Raw genomic sequence first — 25,599 nt, forward strand, 5'->3', positions numbered from 1 at the left:
GTGGATTCTCCCTGGAGACCAGAGCCCTGAATTCTAGCTCGTGTGCGGCTAGTGGCAGGTCAAGGATTGGCCTAATCTGCCATTTTTGGACACAGTGAATCCTGCACTGTTTGATAATGGCACTGTAACTGTAGTTCACGTCGGAAAAGGCAGTTATGTAGCCCTCCCAATAAGTACTTATTTTCGGTAGCAAAGCAGCTTCCTTCTCTTCCCGCTTGGTGGTGCTGTACAAGGTGTGTAATTTCGTTACCATAGATCGGAAACAACCTCTGTAATATATATATGTGAAAGAATAAATTGCTCATACAAATGCTTCAAATTAGGAAGAAATAAAGACCAAACAAAATCTTAAAAGGTTTTATTTACAATATATAAATATATATAGACAATACGTTTTTCCCGAACGTAAGGTAGAATCTTACAAAAACATGTACATATTCTATTTACAAATTGGAATTATCAAATTATGAAATTCAGTTCAAGAATTTTTACTAGTTCGAATGTGTGAAACTTTTAGTATTAATAGCAGTTTTTATGTACTTTATGTGTACTGTTACAAATATACGCACAAAATAAGTTAAAGGTGAAACCTAACTGATCTCCATTCTCCAAGTAAAACTTTCGCTAGAGACTTCTAACGCTTACCATTTACTTTCTTTGCTTGCTTGCTTAAGCCTTCATATCAGGAATATTTTTAGTTTTATACATCTTAAAGCCTAATCACGATTGCATATATATATTTAAATGGTATCAATACTGTTTTTCTTTCTTCTGATGCGACTGATGCATATGTAGCTATCAGATTGCAATTTCTAATAAGTTCTTAATACTCAATTTATTTTTAACGGAATGCTGTTCTCTGATTCCTTGGAATCATCGATTCGATTCACAATTTTTCACTACACTGCAACACGAATTTAAATAATGTAATCCCAAGGAGACGATCATACCAAAATATAAAACAGTAAGATCTTATGAACCCAAAATCCACATATAAGCACAGAACTACAATTATCGTATTACTAGAAGTGTTCTTTAAATTACAAGTAAATGCAAATGATCATTTGGATATATTATATCACAATTCACAATAGCAATGCACTAAAACTCTTATCACTGTTTGGTAATAACGAACATTAGATCAAATAACAAACAAATAAAATAACAGTCTTTATATGCTGGCCACAAATAATTTTTTCTCATTAATCTGCTCAAATTACAAAGGTGACAAAATTCCACTGCTTACAGAAGCCTTTTTGGTTTCACATGGCCGTTGTAAAGCAACTAAAAATTTTGTGTTTTACTTTAGGTTCTTATAATTTAATGAATCTTCCGCACGAATATTGTTATTTCGTTCTCAGCATACTATTACACTTTTCCTGTATACATGTAATACTTCTTATAATTCTCATAAATTGTTTTAAACAGTTCTTCAGATCCAGGTTCAAGTGCTCGAAGTAACTGTTTCATACCATGTTCATCACACACATCTAGAAATCGGTAGAGTCCATTCAAAAAATGAATCTGAAACAATAAAAACATAAAATGAACTACTGTTCCTGCAAATCATTGAAATATATTCTAGTACCTTAAGAAGTTCTACATCCATCCATCTTTTCGAAGTCCACTACAACTCATCTTTGGTTTAGCAGTATCAAAAAACGTAATTTATCGTAAAATCAATCAAATAGTTTTACATTCATTCACAAATCTCTTTCGAATTCAATACAATTAATTCCTCCACAGGAATAAATAACAATGTGACCCTTTCGTTTAGTTCAGGTGCTATCATGTTACATGTGTACGAAGTTTCGTTCGTCTCAGACGTTTTGTATGGTATTATTTTCGGCAGCGAAGGAAAATGGTTATTCTATTAAGTTCACAAAAAAGAAATTCAACACATATTCATTAATCTATAGTTGCAACTATTATAATAATAATAATAATAATAATAATAATAATAATAATAATAATAATAATAATAATAATAATAATAATAATAATAATAATAATAATTATTATTATTATTATTATTATTATTATTATTATTATTATTATTATTATTATTATTATTATTCTAACCTTTACTTGTCATCCGCCGAATGACCCATGTGCAGTTTACGATAGTTCGTTTTGTTCTTTCATTGCAGCCAGAAAATTCTTATAATGAATTTCATTCAGAAATGTTAAAGAATCGCAGTGTTGGTATTCTACTGAATCATCGGGAAGTATAAAATTCAATATTTACAAGTACGTATTATGGGTGGAAATTTAATCACTGGCGGCATTTACACACTTCCTCCCAACTAGAACCCACTGTCCTGACTGTTTTATAAGTCTGTCAGGGGTGAACATGTACAGAAAAAGATCTTACAGAAGGTTGTATCATCCCTATAATAGTGAAATGCACTCGCCTGTCCTGCCCAGTAAAACTCCTTTTCCATAACCAATTACATTCAATATGATTCCCCTGGCAATAAACAATTGCACTACATCGGAGCTTTCATTGAAGGCTTCTATAGACCACAGCCTGATCCAGTTTCACACACTCATCCTTGTATGCTTTCCAGAATCCCTAAAGTGTTGTGGCTCGACATTTTGTGATGTTCCGTTTTAATAGGCGAAAAACACGTAAGTACATGCGAACGTCTGTATAAATGGCGTTAAATGGCGTTATGTCATCACCCTGGAAGAAGCGTTTGTCAATTTAACTTGATGAAAGAAGGTGCGAATGATCTACTACCGCTGTACTGATGGAAAGGAGCACGCATGTGCAAGGAAGGTTTCCCCGAAGATGTTATAGTTTAAGTTTCATTCAAAACGTTATACATTATTTGCCCAATAGATCTCGTCTCTTATGAACGCATCTAATATCAATCTATATCATAAGCCTACACCCAATAACTATGGACCTATTCTAGTATTGCTTTTCATTGTGCTATTATAATACAACCTGCAATTTTACCGATTGTACTGACAAATATGACCAGAATTATGATTGGCTACCGACACAATACTAAATGCTCTAACATGAGTAATTATTTCCAAGCAGCAACAGTTCATCCGCATTCACATCTAAACATTAAATCGGTATCTAATATAAACAACATATCACAGAATACATAATCAACATTCTTCAATAACACTTTAATTGAATATTCACCACAATATCCTCCACGACTCATTAACTGAAGTCTACTTCTTGTTACCATGAGAATGACCTTTCCGCTCTAATTTCCGCACCCTTCTTTCCACATCTCTACTAGATTAATAAATATATCACGTCCTTCTAACTCTTGTATCAGTATTATCCTTACTTGCTGACAAATGACTTCTGTCTCGTTCTCCACTGTGTTCCTAACATTCTAAGATAATCTTTGAAATAGTTGGGGTTCAACCTCATGACACAGGCCAGTCGTGGAATCTCGTTTTTTATCCTCAGAATTTCTGTGCTTATTGACGTTTCTCTTCTCCTTCGTATTGTGCTCCAAAACTTCTTTCTGCTCTTCTGACGCTGATTCTATCATTCTCTGATACCTTTCTTTTTCTTGTGCAATCCTTTACCCTCTGGGTCCTGCACCAATGCCAATTGTGTTTTGGTGTTAGTGGAATGCGACATCTCAACTTCTCATTATATCACTGTTGATAAATCTTTTGACCTGTTCATCAGTTCGCATATTTCCAGACTAGAAGTAACTTCAGGTTCTGAATTCTGGATTGTCTCTTGTTCACCGAATTCGAGCTATCCGTGTTTTCGTAAATTCCATGCATTTCACATCTACTAGAAAACTGATTCCAGTCGGAACACTTATAAAATGTTTTGCGTAAGTGGACTGGTTTTCTTTTGAATGTTTCTTGTTACAACGTTTGCATAGGAACTTACTCCTCATCGGTTTCCTCCATCCGCAACTACACGAAGAAAATTACGACGAAGCGAAGTTGGATAATGTTTGTTTTTCTTTTGATCATCTAGTATGTTATGATGATATTATTATACTAATGCTTCCATCCTTTTAATATTGTTTGCTAGAAAATATTGACACCTGACTGTTTGATTGTTCAACCGTTACAACAATGTTGATTGCATCTTGAAACGCCAATTTCTTAAAAGCTAGTAGTCACTTCACTATCAATACCAACTACTAACTGATCACGTAGTGCTCTATCAAGAAACTGACTAAAATCGCAAAAGGATGTTTGCGATCTCAACCAATAACAAACTGCATAACAGACTAACATTCGACTTGCTTCAGATTAAAAATCCTCCTGGTTAAGTTTCCGAAATTTCACTGGTTTGAACGCCATAGTTGTTAAGCATTGAAGACTTCAACTCATCTAACTTTTTAGTAGCTGGGAGTGTAGGCCATGTCAAACTTCGAAATTCCACATATACTTTGAAACCAATAGCAGCAACAAACGACCATATCTGTTTAACCCTTTTTAGATAAGATTGAATCTGACCTGATTCTATATGAAATGGTTCGAAAGAAGGAACTGAAGTCATTATACTAAAACTTTTTGAGAGTGCTTTTCAGAATTCACAATCTGCGTCTTATTGTTAAAGTTTTATACAAAACGTTATAAATTATTTGGAAAATGGGTCTAGTCTCCTTTAAAAAGTCTATAACCATAATTCAATTAGGCCTATTTCAGTATTGCCTTTTATTGCGCTATTATAATACAACTTGCAATCTTACCAAGTGTACTCTTTAACAACATATGACCAGAATTATGCACTGGCTTCCGAAACAATACCAAATGGTCTAAATATGAGTATTATTCCCAACACTTAACAGTTCATATGCAAACCACATCTAAAAATTAAACCGATATCTGACACAAACAACGTATAATCAACATTCTTAAAGACACTTTGTCCGAACATTCTTGACAATAAAAGGGTTTCTTCCTATACACATAATGGCATCTAATGAGAAGCTAAATTTTTGCATACCACGAACATAACTTTGCTTTTTATGCTAATGAGATCGCAAAAAACATAAATATCAAGACAAGGCCAGTAATCACGCTGCCAAAACAACAGTGGTCCACGTAGCTCGTATAGTATCTAAGACACGTATCATGGTTATTCATTTAGACATCTTTGTTAGATTGTCAGATGCATTACCCATGGATTTCTCTGGTTTTAGCCTATTAAAACGGGACGCCCAAAACGTCGAGTTACAACATTTGACAGACTATCGAAAATATTCAAGAACGAGTGAGCTAAACTGTGTTAGACTATGCTGAATAGAAGCCTTCAATGGAAGCTCCGATGTCATGCAACTGTTTTTCGCTACGGTATGATAGGTATGAATATGATAGGTAGTGGAAAACGGGGTTTTAGAGCATCGAGCAGGTAGATGCAATTCACAACCATAAGGATGAAATTCTATATATGCCCACCCCATTACCAATAATATGTAATGAAATCATTCAGTCTTACGATCCACGGCTATGCCGTGGAGAGACCATGGTGATAAGAATCAATGAGAAAGTGAAATGAAGAAAATGGGAAGAAACGGTAAAATTAAGGGAAAACCTACGCACACGGCGTTTGTCCACCACAAAGCTTACTTAGCGCGACCATTATTAATAGTCTTCTAGCCATTTTAATGGTAGATGATCATTCCAGATTCCCCAGATAGATTAACACGATACCTGCGATACTGCGCTCCAGTTCGCTCATGCGCGTTTTAGCAAATGATCAAAACGTTGCATATATATCCTAATCAGCCTTTGGTATATTTTGTTTCGGAAGTGGTAGAAGTCGGAATTAGTATAGTCAGAGAAGGAATGTTTCATACTTCCCTGACACAATATTGAAATTATCTGTAATAATGTGATCGATCTTAAAGGCAATGAGTCACAAAGGAGTAAGTTGTTTTCTGCTTCACGTCATTATTACAACCTACGCACATATTATAACATACACATGGTGTGAATGAAGAACAATTACTTCGAATATCTAAAATGGAAATTTATATAACTACCTTACAAAGATTATAAAAATAACTGGTAAAACACTAAATTATCTCTGATGCATTTTGCAATTTTATATTGTGGATTGCAAGAAAGAAAAAAAAATTAACAAAATAAAAAAAAAACTACAGCTGGGTTTCTGCTTGTTTTGATAATGTGTATTTTTACCAATATCACACAAAGAAAAAAATAATACAATACTAATATAATTATGAAGAATCTGCTAACTACAATCATAAAAGCTTTTACTGTTTTTTCCTTTTTTTATTGTCTATAATCTTTGTGTTCAAACCAAACCACTTCACGCAACGGTCTGATTTGTTAGCGATTGGTGGAACTACATCCTACCTAGCGACGAACGCGTGGTCATCGCGCCGCGTCGTCTTATCGCTAACCGGCTTATCGGTAGCTATCTAGACCTAGTGGCCGTCACGAGTTTTATTCACGTGACTCCCGAATTTTGCCTCACAACGTTGGGTGGACGCCGAAAATTGGGGAAGCACCGGCCGGATATTAGTCCAACGTTCTAACAACTAGACTACGGTGTCTCCCAATCTTCGTGTTCAGGTCTGTATTTTTGTTTTATCTATCCTAATGTATGAATGGTTTCCCAAGCTTAAAATATTTGAATACAGAAGGTTGTTCACTGTATATCCAACCATTTTCGATTCTGTGCTGCCATCTGGCGTATCATGCTGAAACTATGGGTTTGCTGGCAGAAGCAGTGTTGTGTCTGACCTTGTAAGGTGCGTGAGTGGTGGTACTGACTGTTATCAAATGGCGAAGAAAATCAACCGGTATTGGTAGGGTTACGTAATGGCCCTTTTCCATGCTAAATTTTCGTACGTACGCATTGCGAAACAGTGTCGCGAGAATGGGTTAAAACTCGGGAGTGTCAACTGCGGAAGCTATTGTGGCCAGTTACACACACCAGGCTCTCTGTGAAACATTCACCCACGAAAACCACCACGAGAAGGGCTGCAAGCAAAGTGGCACCCGTAGTATTAAGGGAGATCGTCGATTGGCGTGCCAAGAAAATCCCCCGACGGAACGTGATGTGGACCACAGATTCCACCTCGCACCGTCAATTGTGTGAACAAAACAATTCGCAAGCACCTCAGCTTGAAGTATGTGTGGAAGGCCAGTGTACTACACCTGCTACCGCGTTACATTGCTGAACGTAAGACGAACTGCAGGAAACTATATGAAAAGTACCTGGTGGGTTCCAAATGGGAAAAGTTGTTACAATGGATGAATCATATGTCCATCTCACTGCTAGTGGTCAGATTCGAGCAATCACATATCATAACATTGACGGGAAGGGGCGCAGCAACTTTGTTCGTCAGTGCAGGGAAAGTTTCCCTCGTGGCTTTATGGTTGTTAGGGATTTGGATATGAGGGTAACGATACGATGATGAAACCGTGAAGGTGAATGCAAGATACTTCCAAGGCTTCGAATCATACCACTAGAACATCACTACGTTTTTATCAGCAATGGCAGAGGAATTAGGAATTCGTCTCATTCCGTTTGAAGACTCTCCTGTGCAAAGTCCAGATACCAGTCCAATGGATTTTTGCGCATTTGGAAAGTTGAAATGTCGTCTTCAACATCGCCGCCCGCGCACCCTGGATGGTCTATGAAAAGCATGCAGGGAGGAGTGGGTCAGAATTCCAATGCCCATCCTGCACCGGAGCTTGCTGCAATAGAAACTGGGATGCCATGTGACAGTCCACAATGCTGGGTATCCAATAGAACAGCGTTTCCCAACAGCGGTGAGGAAATCGAAATAAAATTATTAATCCTGTGTCAACCAAATTGGAAGACATAAGAATAAATGTGAATTTGAATTTCACATTACTATGAAAAAAAAATTAATTGTAATATATTATTGTGCATACATTACTGTGAGGAACCTTTTTATGCATTCTGTCCTACAGTCAGCAGAATTAAATGTCTAGGAAGAAAGTGAATTGGTTGATGTGAGGAATGGCTGAGGTTTGAACCTCCAGCACTCACATTAAGACATGACATCAGCTGGATTTCTCTTCGGGGAGAATACTACAAAGGCTGTGAAAAGTTCTCATTCTCTTTTCAACATCCTGCTTAAGTGAAGCAGGATTTTCTGTAATGAACACAATCAAGTGTAAGAACAAGTCACAACTGTTAACTTCGGGACACGATATGAGGGTGTGTTTATCAACTATTCGTCCAGTTAACGGATAGTTGCACATTAATTTTGCTTCGTGAACCAGCTTGTTTTACTTATTTTTGTAAATTTGTAAGTTTCATATATTATTATTAAACAATTGTAACTTTCAATAGATATTATTGAAAAGTTGTTACATTACTAATATTATTGAACAATTCTAACCTTCATATATTATTTTAAAAGTTGTAAAATATATTAACCATGTTAATAAATTGTAAATTTCATAATGTGTTACCTTTCTGTACATTTTTATGCTGTAAAAAAGTATTTATCATCATTGTTAGGATCACTATTACTTCTTTATTGTTGCAGACTTTTCGTAACTTGAAATTTTAAAACATTATTCAGTCCTTTCGACAAAGCAAATATGCATACAAATTATCTACATTTGTGTCATAAAAGTACTAGAAATTTGTTTGTTCGTTATTTAGTGATCTTCCTTCTTAGTGTTGGATACAGTTTTCGAAAAAGAAAGTGAATTTTTAAAAACCTGAGTCCTATATTTCATTACAATTGTTTTCTATTTTTAAATTAGAATGAAAAATAAACATAATGATGAGGAAAAAAAGTGATCGAGCTTTCTTCTCTGTGAGGAGGCCAGTAATCACAAAAATACCACGGTATTTTATATTTACAAATAATAGGCGGTCTAATAATAATAATAATAATAATAATAATAATAATAATAATAATAATAATAATAATAATAATAATAATAATAATATCTATGTGTGCCGCGAGAATTCAAGCTACACCAGTAGTGTGCCGCAAGTTGGAAAAGGTTGGGAAACGCTGCAATAGAACATGATCGGTGGTGACGCCACGGTACTTCTAAAGGTGAGTGCCCGCCAAAATTGGTCGGATATAAAGCGAACAATCTTCTGTAAAGGTTCTAGTAATACTCATAGTGAACATAAATAACTAAGTTTAAATAAATAAATAATTTATTCTTACCTTAACTGCAGGATAAATTGTGTATCTTTCAAACTGATTCAAAATATCAGCGATGAAGTACGGAGATACTCGTACGAAATCTTTCTTATGTTTTTTAATTAAGTCACATAATCTGAAAACAAAGTACCAAAACGTAAAATCACATACATCAGATTATCATTAATAATAATAGTAATAGTCATAACAATAGCTAGTGATGCTGTTCATTGTACAAACGTGTGAAGGTTTCTTTTAACTGAAAGTTTTCATTGTCCTTACCCCTCACCAATTTCAATCTCAACTAACACGAGTGATTTTTAATCTTGAAATTCTGACTCTTCTAATGAAAGTTACCCTGAAACATGTTCTTAAAATCGGCGATGGACGGAGTAAATGCACTTCTACACACTGACTGGTTTGAACACTAAATAGTAAGGATTGCGGGAACGCTCCAAAGAACACATGCATCATACACGGTATCAAAACGGAGCAATTTAGAATGTTTTTAAATGGAGGAGGAGAAGGAAGGAACAGTTCAAGTCACACTCTCATTTTACCGGACAAAATACCAATATACACCCTCCATTCCAAAAGAAACCGAACTTTTGAAAACAAATAATACCACTAGTGCCATCTGTTGTAATATTTTACCGGTAGATGGCGTAGTCCCTCATTGACAACTGGTATAAATGTCATGACATTTGGATGCACGGCAACAAAGTTATTGCGTTTCAACTGTCAGTGTGTTGTGTACATCGGTCGGAAAATGAGTTTCAAACAACGAGCTGCAATTGAGTTTTGTGTTAAACTGGGTAAAACTTTTAGTGAAACGCACCAAATGCTACAAAATGCATATGGTGATGAGTGTCTATCCCGTACGCAAGTTTACGAGTGGTTCAGGCGATTCAAATCGGGTAGAGAGACGCTGGATGATGACGAAAGATCAGGCCGTCCCAGAACCGGATTATCGGAAGAAAACATCGAAAAAGTGCGTGAATTCATCAAACATAACAAAAAATCGTCGGTGAAAGTTATTGAAATGGAATTAGGCATTCCTCAAACAACCGCATACCGCATTTTGACCGAAGTTTTGGGCCTTAAGAAGGTTAATTCGCGGTTTGTACCACACAAACTCACCGAAGACCAAAAAGTTGATCGAATTGCGCATTGCAAAGACATCGTTAAAAGTGCTCGGCAGGATCGAAACTTCTTGAAATCGATTGTAACTGGTGACGAGACGTGGTGTTTTGAATATGAACCCGAAACAAAGCGGCAAAGTGCTGAATGGAGAGCGCCGGATGAAGGAACACCCAAAAAAAGTCGCTTGGTGAAGTCAAAAGTTAAGGTGATGCTGATTTGTTTTTACGATTCAAAAGGAATTATCCACAAAGAATTTGTTCAGCCCGGCCAGACAGTCACTGGAGAGTTTTACTTGGGCGTCATGAAGCGTTTGCTGGCAAGAATTCGTCGTATTCGGCCCGAATATCGCGAAATCGGCAGTTGGACTCTTTTGGACGATAATGCACCATCACATCGTTCGCGACTTGTAACTGAATTTTTGGTCAAAAATCACATTATTGGGTTGCATCATCCGCCCTATTCACCAGATCTCGCTCCGTGCGATTTCTATCTGTTTCCGAAACTGCATTTGGCGATGAAAGGAAAGTGGCACGCATCGATTGATGCCATTGAGAAGGCGACGACCGCCGTCCTAAATACCATTGCAATAAAGGACATGGAGAAGTCGTTTGACAACTTGTTGGAGCGTGCAAATATGTGTATCGATGCAGAAGGGGAATACATTGATTAATAAAAATGATTTGTTCCAAAATGTACATTGCTTTTTTTGTTTTTTAAAACGTTCGGTTTCTTTTGGAATGGAGGGTGTATGTCCATATTATGGAGGTTTCACTGTATATGCTGTTTTCAGTACAGGACTATATATAGCGCACACACCGATATTCTGAATATCCTATACTGAAGAAATTGCTACAGCGAGATTTCATCCTGCAAAACTTCGTCCCACGAGATTTTGGACTTCAACATTTCGGCCAGACGAGATTATGGTAAGCAAGGTTCTGGCTGCGCTAAAACTAGCATTGCTCTAGTGGCTAACACTCTCGCCTCCGGTGCGAACGGTCCCGGGTTCGATTCCCGGTGGGGGCACTCGGTCGAAAAAGTGTAAAAAGCTTTTTCAGGTCAGTCATTCTGAATGAGGTTTTCCTCACACCAGACAAACGGCGGGTTGGTACCTAACTTATAGGTCCCAGACCACTTCCTTCCTTCCCAAATCCTTTGTTCCTTTCCTTTCCCCGGATAGTGTGCTCGTCGAGGAGAGTCATCCCTCATACGTGACATAGATGCCCAAACCCCACAAATCTAAATCCTAAATCTTTCCTTCCTTTCCCAGTATTACTCTACTATCTCCTCTTCTACTATCTACAGTTCATTCAGACCACTCCATGGCTTTTTTTTTAAACGTTTCTCTTCCCTTTTTTTCTAATGTTTTTTCCATTATGTTAATTTTCAGCAACAACAATCATACCACCTATAAGCCGTTTCATTTACCTCTTGCAAAAATACTTTTTTTTTCTTTCTTTCTGTAGACTCTTCTTCACTATTTTTTTTGTAAACACATAATTAAGAATATTCAGGTTGCAACATTTCTGCCGAAATCTTCCAATTATACTTCGGTATATCTTTCTTATCTACTGTAACTTTGCCGACTCATATATAAGTTTCTAATAAGTTCCCTATACTTCTATTCCACTGCAATCTTCAAAACCCGAATCAATATTAATATTTAATTTGTATGTCTATGCGTCTTTACATTCTACTTATCACCAGGCACAATGTCTGACAAAATTGAATTGGCCACAGGGCTCGATGTAAGATGCCATTTTGAGATAGATCGTCCAGTCTTTTAGAAGCTTGTCTATGAAAAGTATCATGGAGGTGAAAATGAGATATCTAGATGAATTTTGCTACTACTTCAATTCGCTCAATAATTTCAGGTGCCTTTGAAAGCATCTCAAGTTTCAAACCAACCCAATTCTTTCCCGAGTACCTCTTCCACAGCGTCACAATTCAACAACTAGCTGAAATGCCCGTTCGTCGCACAAGCCAAATAGATGGAAAACACTTGAACGCCATCTCAAGCCTTGAACCCTTAGCATACGCATTTCAATGAAAGTCTAATGATAAAATCCCAGATTAATTGCAAAGTTTTGCACAGTCATGCCATCTATTAATGAACAAAATTGAAGTACATAGTGATGGAGCACGCAACATACGTACTAACATTTAAGTTAGATGGGGAAAACGGGACAGAGGGAAGCGGTCCGTAAGTCTGCTTCAATGGATTAAATCTAAATGAATACTGAATGATTATCCGAACTGAACTACCGTTGTTAGTCACTGTTATTAAGAGTATCTCTATGGATTTGTTATTTTTTTATTACTTCGGAAGTAACGGAAGAATGAACACTGATTTTCATGCCAACCTGGTACTTTAGAAATACTGCTACAATTTTTGTGGACTCTGAATTTTTGCGATTTACTTATTACAATTTTGAACTTTATTTTCTAAAACGTTTTATCATTTTTTTAAAATGTTGAGACTTTATTTTAAGTTCCGATTTTGTTCTCACAAACCAAAAATTTACGTCGTAGTTCGTACTATGCATATCCTATATTTTAGCCTGCATGGGAATAAAACCCAAAATTGATTCGCAAACTGTTACGTAGTTGCCAAAAGTAACGAACCAACCAAATTGATCCATTGCATTTCTTTGTGGAGATAGGGGCCGCGGTGGCTCAGTGGTAGAGCGTTCACCTCTGGTGCTTGGGGTCTCGGGTTCGATCCCCGCCCCCGCCAAGTGAACTTTGTGGTGGACAAACACCGTGTGCGTGGGTTTTCTCGGGGTTCTCCCGTTTCCTCCACTTTCTTCATTCCACCATTTCATTCATTACTCATCATCACCGTCTCCTTCAGTCTAACCGGCATAACTGTGGGACGTAAAACTCAAAGATTTCATTTCATTTTTTCTTTGTGGAGCTGTATTTACCACCAACCCGCGAAACAAGCATTGCAATCTGTATGAATTCTCGAAGATGAACACTACGCTGCTTATTCTTCTCCTACAAGCTCTCATTTCGCGCTTTTGACTACAAAGCTCCAGCAGACTATAGCTTGCTTTCATTCATCGGAGCGGAGTCTTAGTACTACATATACCGAAATTAAACTGTTTATAAGAAGTGAATTTTGTCTTATTTTATCATAGTATGAATTTGTTACAAGCACATAAACAATAATTTTCTTTATTTGTAGTTCTTCAAGCTGAAACAGTGCGCTCATGAAAAAAAAAAAAAAAAAAATGGTACAAATTAATCGTACATCATATTGGCGACAAGTGAATATCTTATGCAGTCTCATATTTTTGTTATCCGAAAAAGCAATTATTAATACCAGTTTATTATACACCCGATGATAGTGCAGTAGTGCTGTGCTGAATCACATAATCATTTGACATACATATTTATAAAGTTCGCTTCTAATGTTTGCAACCAGCATTTCTTAGATCTGTGGGACATCCCTCATAAATTCTTAGGACCATCTTACTGGAACCACCAAGGGAAGAACAAAAGCTGATCAGGAGTCACGCGAGTAGCAAAGTAAGGCTTCAATACACGCATAACAGAGCACTTAGTCATATCATCATGGCGCAACGGTAGCTATCGTTGATCATAATTAAAAACGGAACTTGATGCATTATAAAACGCCATAACTAAATAGTTTCATATCAGCTTATTCACACAATCGTTCAAAAAACTTCTTTACAAATACTTTAACTATTAACCTAGTATATTTGTAAAGTTAAATCGTTGTCATATTTATTATTCACATTTTTTTTTATTTTTTGTTATAGAAGATAGTGTAATCTTGTTGTTGTAGTTAGTTACTAAAGCGATAACCAATTATAATATCAACCTATTGTCTGGTGTGTAATCTTGTTGTATTAGTTAGTTACTAAAGAGATAACCAATTATAATATCAACCTATTGTCTGGTATATTATTTACTTGAATGATCACCTATAACCATTCTTCTTGTACAATACAGTAACAGACTTCAGGAATGGTAGTTAGTTAAAATTAAGTATCTTAAGTATTGATTAGTTCGTTACAGGTTTTATCTTTTATCTAGAAGCCTGGACGTATCAAAGTTCGGTGTTGGGTTAGCGCTTGACGAAGCATTTGTCCTGACCTTCGCTCACTATTAACCTTGCACAAAGAATGTTGCGACAAGAAGCCACCGGGAAATGTTGTAATTTTTATGTTGTTATACAAGTGCATTTTCATGGTCATCTACAACAACTGAAGCGATCAATTGAGCTTCCATTCCCCGATGTGGAACAAGTGGTCATTGTCTGAGATATTGTCTATTACTGACTAATTTGATTACTCTCTGTACGGCAGCGAAGTAGAAGAGCTATCAAATTACACAGTAATAAACATCTCAAAGACCATTTTGTTTCATAAACCTCCTAAATAATAGACAACTATGAAGCACAAATTTTGATTATTCACTTTCTTTTTCAGTTATTTTAAAATTGAAATCCACGAGAAAAAAAAAAAAAAAAAGCTGCTTAAGCACTCAAGATCCAACGTGTTATCTATCCATGCTGTGATTATACTTTCCACTGATGTTCTCAGTACATATGATGAAATTTCAGCACGACTTCGAAAATAATATCTCCTATAGTCATGGTCCAGTCAAACTTAAGATAATTAAGTATCCTTACCATAATAAAACTGACCGATATTCAATCTGGTTCATGAGATAAGACCTTACAACTGGCAAACGTCATAAATTCATCCAAGTTTTGTCTTAAGCAAGGAACTCGGAAAGAGTGGGTACTTAAGGAAATCTCACCAGAATATATTTTTACCACCTTCATTTGGCATTTACTGTTTTGACATCTGAGTGTACATTACATTATACCATTCGACTGTTATAATGAAATTACACAATGAAATATCATTTCCACACTGAAAAGTTACATTTTTAACTCAACGGTGAATTGTTGCAAAATAATTTTCACAATGAAATGAAGTTTTACGACCCATGCTTATGCTGGCTAGGCTAAAGGAGACGATGAGAAATGAATGAAATGGTGGAATGAAGTGGGAGAAAACGGGAGAACCCCGAGAAAACTCACGCACACGGTTTGCCCATCGCAAAGTTCACTTCGCGCGAGCTGGGATCGAACCAAGGATTCCATGTACCAGATGTAAACGCTCTACCACTGAACCACCGCGGCCCCCAATTTTCATAATAAATTATCGGTCATTAAATGTTCATTAAAAATTTTCCTCATCTTGTTGTAGTTAATGTAGAGTATTGAAATTTTACATGGTATTGATAATATGTTATGAGAAAGATTTATCTTTTAACATTTTCTGTGTTACAGACACTAAAGTGAAGGAAAATGTAAAGATGGATCCAACTGAATCCCGAGCAACGATCAATTTTTATACTTGAGAGGCCGCACACTAAAAGAAACATTTGAAGAGATGAAAGAGACTTACGGAGAGGAAGCCCCATAATAGACGTTGTGAAGCACTGACATTGTCAGTTCAAGTATGGTCGCACTTCGTAGAAATAAGCCCCCTTCCAGAGTGATCCCAGTCCATCATTGCTAGAGACCAGTGAGCAAGTTGAAGCTGCCATCTTGGAGGATCATCACATAACCATTCGCCAACTAGCTTAAGATTTCCAGGTATAGGGTCTATGAGGATCCATGAGTATCTGCATATGCATAAGGTGTCTGCTCGATAGGTTCCCTGGCTATCGGTACCTTTCCAAAACCAGGATGACTTTTTTTTTTCTTTCTTTCAGGATGAAACGTACTACTATTAGTATGACTCAGAGACAATCTGAGTCAAAGCAATTGCTGCTTTCTCACCAACTACAAAAAAGGCCCGAGTTCAACCCTCAGTGGGCAAGGTTATGTTGACAGTATTTTGGGACCGCATGGAGTAATGATGGATTTCCTGGTGAAGTGTAGTACAATTACAGGGAAATTCTATGCTTCACTGCTGCAGAGATTACGCGATTAAATCAAAACCAAAAGACGTGGAATGCTGATCAAAGGTGTCCGTATCCTTTAAGACAACACTCCAGTTCACAACTTGATTGTTGTCCAGATAGATGCACCATCCTGCGCGATCCTCCATGCCTCGTACTTTTCTCATGTTGCACCATCTGACTTTTCACCTCTTTTCAACCACAAAGTCATTTCCGAAGGGAAAGCATTTCCAAGATGATAAAACGCTGATTTCTGAGGTTAAGTCAAGGCTTCTGGAACGATCTGCGGACTTCTACAAATGTCTCCACAAGTATATAAAGCGATACGAAAAATGTGTGGCCCTTGGAGGTTCCTATATAGAGGACTAAGAGCCGTACCAAATTTCGTTTAGCTCAGTCGACGGTAAGTGGGTGAGGGGGAACCTTTAATGAAGACCCCTCTTACTTTTTTTTAATAACTCACGATACATGAAGTAGGTTCCGTGTTTCTACAGACCCATGTGTTCAGCTGAGGGCTCGAACTACTTGTACTTGAAGGTTATGACAGTAATTCTACAAAGTTGAGCGTCCTCGCACAGCTTTTTATAGCTCAGGACGATTTACCTGACATGGTGGCGACAAATATTACGTGAAAGAATTCCCTGACTTTTACCGGTTTTCCAGAACTTTTTTGAAATTTTAACTGATATGTAATTAGCCACATAGACTTTCCCATGTTCATGGAAAAATAAGACCAAGAAAACACGATAACGATAATACACTAGTAACATATTTTCCCCTAATCAACTAGAATAATAAATAATATATATTTTGCAGACCTAGACACTAGGTTTAAATTATCAGATTCAACATTTTACACGCTCTCTCCCTTTCGTCCTCATTCAGCACCTTTGGTGAAATGGTCAATTTCCCTTTCCCTCGAAAGCACGATTGAAAGAATACACTCAATCGAGCTTAATTTTGCGTTTTGCTTATGTTTTTATTATTTTTTAAATATTTTTTGAAAACATTTTCATATAAGGAATGCTTTCTATTGTCTCCACTTACTCAACTTTACCCAAAGGCGAAAGGAAAAATGTAATAAATGTAAAAAATCGTTACCTATGTTGGGAATGAGGATATGGAGTATGGATAACAAAGGTTATAGAAGTTAGTACATGCCTAGATATGGAATGTTAGTTGCTAAGAATGACACTGTGAAAACAAATGATCACATCAAGATGGATTTCAATAAGAGTAAAACGTATATGGGTATTTAGGAGTCTTTGGTGTTATTTCTCTAACGTAAGTGTAATCTGTGAGCAGGAAATAGATACATGGAGATTAAATGAAACTTAGTGGAATAAATATATGAATAGTAATCAGTGCATTTATGTTTGTTGGTAGTAAAAGCATTTAGGCACAACAAGTTAGATAAGATGATCTATCGGATTTGAAGCATTGAAAGATAGTTGGCACAGATCAAGTTTTGACACTCCAGTTTATTATCTATGACAGCATTTAATCATATCTTACAACCTACAGTATACGCGCAAAATTTTCCGCACATGGGCTACCTGATTACCCTTTTCTTGAAAATTCTCGAATTTTTCATTCGAGGCGTGTCTCGGGTATCATTTGAAAGCTTGATTCATTCCAATGATAACGACGTATGAACCATGAACGTAAGGGTAGGAGCAGCAGCTTCCTAGATGCAAATATAAAATTTCCGTAAAACTAATCATTTTAAACGGGCTAATGATACAGGATTTCATTCTCCAAAATGTTCAGGAAGATACTATCTGTAATCAATGTATAATCTGGTATTCGTAATAAATCTATAGTCATTTCTTTCCTACTATTAAATAACGAAATTACTAACTATCAACAACATAACATGATTACTTACCTTTCAAAGTTACGAACACAAGAAGCTAAACATCTCACTTCTGACTCACTAAGCTTCAACTTCTGATCACTGCGAGAAGCTAATACACTAACAAGATGTCGCAGTCTTTGCTGGTAAGAAGGAATTATGTCCAATATTAATGGAGAATGATACACGAGCAGTGACTGAAGTACTTGGAATGCAGAACAACAAACAGTTGAAAGGAGTTCAACATCCGTAATTTCCCTCAATGGAACCGCTAGACAACTTCTTAAGCATAAATCCAATACTTCTAATTGCAATGAAGCCTACAAGAAAATCGAAAATAAAATTGCATTATATTCAACATTTTATCGAGCATTTTCTTATGAAAGAAAAGATTGTTAGCAAAAATTCTTCAACAACATGCAAAATACAGCTATTTATCAATTTCATGGCAACATGTCAGATGTCTGCGTTGTAACGATCAGGAGGCGACCGCAGCGCCGGGCTGTTGATGGAGGTATACTACTGCAAACTGCGTACTACGTAAGTACCAGTGCAAGGGCAGTATGCAGTGAACTGACCACACGGTGATAGTGTAAAATGAATGATATTTCTGATTTCTAAAGAGGGCAAATTCTTGGCGCTCGATTATGTGGTGCGAGCGTGACTAAAATGGCAAATATGCTGGGTATATATTCAACAGTGTCCAAGATTATGACAGCCTACAAAACTCATGACAAAACCACATCTGCAATGAACAGCAGTGGTCGGAAGGAAAATTTCAGTGACAGCTTGTGTCGAGGATTAAAGCGGATTGTAACTCACAACTGTCGTGTGCGACTGTGGTTCAAGTGACGGAGGAACTCAAGCAGCACCTTCGACAGCCTGTGTCAACAATCACAAATCGCCGCGAGTTACAAGACATAGAAATATGATGCCAGGTTGAAGGGGCGAAACCGCTGATGACTGGAAACGGGATATAGTCGGATGAATCATTATTCAAACAACGGACCGTGTCTGTATGTGGCAGACGCCCAAAGAAGCGATGATCCACAGTGTCTCCGCCCAACCGTGAAACATGGAGGAAGCTCTGTGATGCTGTGGGCCGCAGTATTCTAGTTTTCATTGGATCCTGTGCTAACACCGGTCGTGTTACTGCCTGTGATTATGTTACCATTTGGAGGAACTACGTGGATCGTATGGTCCGAATGTTTTTCCGTGCAATGACACCATATTCGTACAGTTAGGAGCTGTTGCGACGTGATTTAAGAAACATCGGGATAAAGTTGATCACCTATCCTGATCCGCTCAATCCCCGTACTTGAACATAAACATCTGTAGTTTGTTAAAGGACACGAATCGAATGCAATTTTCGCCTCCGCCCTCTCTTACGAAACGGACACGGAATGGTGTAATATTCCACTTGCTACCATCCACGACCTCTATGACTCCATTTTACGTTGCATCTTGAAGCATATTCCTAATAAATCTATTTAAAGAACAAGGTACAATTATTTCTATAATTAATACTAGCGAACACCCTTGCATGTTACAGCAGAAATATATTTTCCAACTACTACTTACCCTATGTCCGCTCACTCTGCGTTTTCAATACCAATTCGTATTCTATGTAGAAAGAAACTTCCATATACTATATTGTGTGCTCGTACAGAGAATTGAGCGACTGGGAATTTAACGTCCCCTTCAGCATTGAGGCTATATGAGATGGGATCTCCTGTTTCAAGTAACATCTCAACCACTGCTTAGGACTTTATCCAAAGCAAATATCTTCAATGGGAATCAAACGCGGAATCACACGCACTAGCATCCAGTGTTTCAAAATATACACGTAATAGTAATAAAACTTCTCCTCTACTTCTATGTATCCTTCAGTGAAATAGTGCAACTGAATAATGCAATGAAAATAAAGACAAAAGAAGTGGTAAACGAAGATCAGTGTTGCAAACTCTTCGAGAAATAACGTGAAACACGTGTTAAATGCAAACACCATTGGCGCACACAAGGAGTGAGGTACTAACGTTTTGTACACATTAAATTAAATATTGACAAGAACTGTTTACGCTGATTTCAAGTCTAGAAGGGTCCGTCGAACAGTGTTGCCATCAACAAAAGAGAAAAGTTGAACTTGGAAAAGGTACCATAACTCGGAAAAGCTCCCTACTGTAGTATGGTTTAAAACGTATAATGCAAGGCAGTAGAGTATTAGAAGCATCACTGTTGTTATGTGAGATCAATAAGTCACGTACTGACTGAGATATTCGGTATCTTGTTAAAGCTGAGAAGTGTGATTTGTAAAAGACAGCAACGCTGCGTATGCCAACGACGTTAGCATTTTAACATGTGTTTCACATTATTTCTCGAAAAGTTTGCAACTGATCTGCATTTCCCATGTCTTTTGTCTTTATTTTCGTTTTTGCTTCCAACAGGGTTGGCTGGTTTAAACCAAGGTTCAAAAAAACCAACTGGTTTAAACCAAAAAACGAAAAATGTTTGTAAAAGTGTAAGTGTTCGTAAAATCTTGAACACCCATTTGTGGGTTATCACGTTTCACTCCCGTATATTATTCGTATTATATTCAGACCTAAATTTCCCATTCATTACTTAAAGAGATGATACTACAAAAGCAACTTTTGTTTTTTTCATAAGTTCATGAATGTTTCTTTTGTGATTTTTTAAATATAGTTTATTATTATTGTTATGTAATTGCAATCCAAAAAATTCTAAGGCTAATGTTTAGCAGAAGGGGTCCAGCTCTTTCTTCTAAAAAAATGTTTCAATATTGGTAATTTCTGTTCAGATTAGGTTAGTTTAGGTAAGGTTGTGTTAATTTAGGTTAGTTTGGGTTAGGTTAGGTTAGTTTACATTAGATTATATCAGTGTAGGGGTCCAGCATAATTTTCCAAAAATGATAGAATTTCGCTTATTTCTACTAATATTAGGTTAGTTAAGGTTAAATTTGGTTACGTCAAGTTACGTCTACTGTACTTGCATCATCCATTTCTCCTGTAAATTTTGTGTTTTTTACGTGATTCTGGACCCCTTCTACTAAACATAGCCCAATTCTAAATATTGTTTCATTTTAATAATGTTTATTATTGATAAAATACATCGAAATGGCATACTTTTTTGGGGGTGTCATACAAACCCTACGAGAGGCATGTATTGAAATCAGAATTATCTTTTGTATCTATTTATGTAATTTGTATATATGGGTCAGAGCCAAAGTGGACTCAAATGATTCATATCTTCAGTCACTTTTCTTACTGATATGCAATTAAATCGTTGTATTTCTTTAACTTGGACTAATAAAAGTCGTAGTAAACTAACTTGGACTAAATTAGTTTTCTGTACTCTGCAGTATTTTGAAATTGTCCATGTGTAATTCTGTATAATGGTTTCACTTGTGCAACGGTTTATCTTTTTGTCCTTCTGACATGACTCTTAACAATTATACTAACAAGTATGTAAAGATCAGTACAACGTATTTTTATCAGGAGTCCTTCGTGAGTGAGTCGGCAGACGCATCCCATTTGTGGCCAATTAGTCCCGGTTTCGAGTTCAAATGGAAGATAATTTCTCTCGGATGTAAGCCGAGAAGCTGTTTGGATTCCGCTTTAAGCTTATTTGACCCCTTCCAGCATAACCCGGTTGTTGCATAATAACACCAAGGCGAAACGAGCTTATCTCTGTCCATATGTGATATAAATACATAGTGCAAATTATTTAAACAAAAAAAAAAAAAAAAAAATTCAATAAAAACCATGGTTTCTGCCAACCCTGTGCCGCAGTGGTACTGACATGGCATTGAACATTCGGTCAGGAGGTAGAGAAATACATTCGAAACCTATGGCCTTTACTCTGCTAAATGACTCCCTGTGCATGATCTTGTTCTGCCGCTATAAGGCCAGCAGGGCGAAAACGACATTTATTTCGATCCAACCTACTAGAAATACTTGGAAAGTTACTAAAGAGATACTACCTCTTTCTCTCTTAAGTATTAAAATAATGAGGAGTACGTTAAACAATATTAATAAAGGGAATCTAGGAAGTCCGATTTCCTTTAGAGAAGTAATGCACTTATAAGTAGAAAATTTACTTGTTAATTTCTGTAGCAGTTATTTTTCTTATTATTTTATTCCATTAATATTTTGTATTTGTTATTTTATAATATAATATGTTTATGTATTTTTATGTATATTCTTTAATATATTGGATACACCCAATATATTAATTTTCTTCTTTCTTTAGATAAATAAATAAATAAATAAAATAAATATATCAACGTTCAGAGAAATTTAACAGTATTTTAGGTTTAAACTTTAAATGTTGATCCATCCACCTGTAACATAATATTAATTCAAATTGCGTTTGCTTCTTAGAAATCATGTTTAAATTTCATTGTTGTTATTGTTATAAAATATTAATATAAAATGAAGCATGAAGCATTAAAATGCAATTGTAGAGATCAAAAAAAAAAAAAAAAAAAAAAAAAATGCTTATCCACGTTACTTCTTAACTTCTCTTTAGCATCCGCAAATAGAATTAAAGATTGCAAACCATAGAGTGAGTTAGCATGTTAATAATTGCGGACCGGTGTTTGGCATCGACAGCGCCCTGAGTAGGCATACTGTGAGCAACCATACTCCCCCATCATGACCTTATAACAGTAAATAAGGACACTAACATGCCAGTTTGGTTTCATGCGTTTGTAATGCATCAAGTTTAGTACAACACCGATGTCTTTACAATCATACTTCATATTTTCAGTTTTATGTTATCAATTCTACAAATTTACTATCGTTTGTTGATTTGTTTATCGTTTTCCTGTACAATCTTGTGCATTTATGTTAGATTTACTATTCTTAATTCATATTACGGTATCAACGCTGCTGGTGAAAAACCCTAAATTCCTACGCAACTTGAGGTATGCCTGAGGAAGAGAAAGAAGGATTTTCATGTAACTCCCATTTAAGGTTATAAAGAAAAAAGCTTCAGGAATCATTACTGTGGAAACATATAAAATATAGATATACCAACGATTTTGTTTCAAGTTATCGTAAGTTTATTTTAAATTGTATCGCTTGTGGGTTAAACTGATACAAATACTAGTCTAGCGAAATAATTTTCAAGAGTTTTGAAAATGAAGTTAAGATAATGTTATTGTTATAGATTATACTATTTTCTCATAATTCCCAAATCAATCAGAATGCCATTCTAATTTGAATCATATCCAACTGGGCCCTCGTATTTCATCTACTGCAACGATGCTTACCAAATATTTCTGCTACACAAATACATCAGATTAATGACACCTATATTTAATATGAAAGGGATGATAACGGTAAAATGAAGTGGGGAAACGGAAGAACCCCGAGGAAACCCTCGCACACGGTGTTCGTCCACCACGAAGTTCATTTGGCTCGCGCTGGAAAGAAACTAGGGACCTCACGCGTTAGAAGTGAACATTCTACCCTGAGCCACCGCGATTATTGCACTTACGTAATGTACGCATTTTACACAAATATGAGTGTTTTATCTAAATAGTTCAGTAAAGCAGTTAACAAAAATCCAGAGAACATAAATCAATTAGTGTACGAAAAGATTATGTATACATCTACCCAAGTCTCATTCGAGACACCTGTTACTGCATAGATGACAGCAATATACTGTTCTACAAAGAGTACTACATACATTGTTGCTTCTTCGTGTATTTGTTCTGTAAGGTTCGTTATCCGAACATAAAAATCTTTTACGAAAATGCTCGTTGTCTCATTTGAATGCAGCTCACACTGTTCGTTAATGTATCATTCACTATATTACAGCATAGAGTAATTAATCAATCATAATTTAGTAAATTGTGACTACATCTACATCTACATTTGTAAATTGTGACTACATTTGAAGGACTACATCTATCTGTGCCGTACTTGTAAACGTCACTAACTCAGTCGTACACTCTGTCAGTATAAAATGAAATATATCATTTAGCTTTCCTATCAGATGATTCAATTCACGCGAAGAATACTTAATACCGACTAGAGACATAATAATGAATAATCAAAGACAATGTAAGTGAGAAGGTACTTACATGGGAATCCTGACCACCACAGTACTCAACAAACTGAGGTCTCAATTCAACTTCCCTCGACGCGACCGTTTAACTATTTTTTCATAATTATTTGGCACGATTTCCTATTAAGAAATTTACCTGTCTCGTATCTGAGATTAAGATAATGAGCAGGGTTGGTTGGTTTAAACCAAAGTGGTTTTAACCATGGTTTAAACCAGCTGTTAAAAAAAATAAAATGGTTTAAATCAAAAGAGAGAACAAAAAATGTTTTAAATCGTGTGAACTTCATGATGATGTTTCCACATACCAACCACATTAATTTTATCTCCTTGTCACCTTTTAATCAAAGTGTCCCATGTTCAATTTTCGGTCGAACTATAACCCTTCTTTCAAGTGTAAACAAAGTAGCAGCTCGGATATCACTTTAAGCGTAAGTATTCTCCTTAATAACCTCGGTATTGCGTAAAGATGTTACGTCTAAACATATAAACGAAACTAAATTGTATATTTCTGCTCGCCTGAATGCCTGTTGTTTTATAAAGAAGCAAATTTGGTTAAATATATTGATATATGTGAACAGGTCTTCTCGGGCTAGCAGCCAGGTAAATACTGTTATATCTTGCGACGTTTCGAGGGCTGACATCGTCCTCATCTTCAGGCGAGTATGATGGTGCAATAGTGTGTATGGAATATATATACTCATGTATGTATGATTGGCCTCTTCTGATTGGTGGTTGAAATGGCGGCTTCTGATTGGTGCTTGAAATGTCGGGATATGATTGGTGTCCATGTTTTACTCAGTTGGAATCCTGTGTCTCTGTTAAGGTTCGTTTTTTCTTGTGTGATTGCAACGGCTTCTTTTATCCTCCTGTCCCAAACTCTTGAGCATTTTGCTTTTATTTCGACATCTGTGAACAAAATCTTATGTTGCTGTTAGATGCTATGTTTAGCCAGTCCGGATTTTTCTGGTTGGTTTAGTCTGATGTAACTGTTGTGTTCTTTGCACCTGGCTTCAATGGTTCGTCCTGTTTGTCCAATATATGACTTACCACATTCACATGGAATGCGGTAAACTCCAGGAGTTCGGAGGTCCAGGTCGTCTTTGGTTGGTCGTATTAAGTTTTTTTACTTTTGCTGGAGGTTTGTGTATTGTCTGATGTTGTACCTGGCAAATAGTCTGCTGCTTTCCAGAAATGTGTGGGTGCAAGTAGTGCTTTCTTCAGTGCTTCATGTTCAAAGTGCTCCATATAAAAATTGGCTACTGCAGGTGAGAGTGGAGAACGCATGGCGACGCTGTCTGTTTGTTCTATAGATATGTTGATGACACGTTCACCATCTGGCCACATGGACGAAACTCCTTACAGGAATTCCTGCAGTATCTCAATAACCAGCATCCGAATATTAAATTTACGATGGAAGTTGAACAAGAAGGACGTCTATCA

General features: G+C 36.5%; 1 protein-coding gene across 1 annotated transcript in view; it reads right to left on the reverse strand.

The window, feature by feature from the left end:
* Nucleotides 1-342: 342 nt before the first annotated feature.
* LOC145660598 (uncharacterized) overlaps nt 343-25,599 on the reverse strand; it is an 82,967-nt gene continuing 57,710 nt past the window's right edge. The window contains exons 9-11 of the mRNA XM_081725860.1: nt 18,103-18,389; nt 9,147-9,258; nt 343-1,524 (exon numbers count right to left, since the gene is read on the reverse strand). Of these exons, the coding sequence (XP_081581986.1) occupies nt 1,369-1,524; nt 9,147-9,258; nt 18,103-18,389 (555 nt within the window). The 3' untranslated portion in view covers nt 343-1,368. The remainder of the gene's footprint in view (nt 1,525-9,146; nt 9,259-18,102; nt 18,390-25,599) is intronic.

The sequence above is a fragment of the Thermobia domestica genome, chromosome 9 (genome assembly GCF_964235325.1).
Source record: "Thermobia domestica chromosome 9, izTheDome1.hap1.1, whole genome shotgun sequence".
Taxonomy (NCBI): domain Eukaryota; kingdom Metazoa; phylum Arthropoda; class Insecta; order Zygentoma; family Lepismatidae; genus Thermobia; species Thermobia domestica.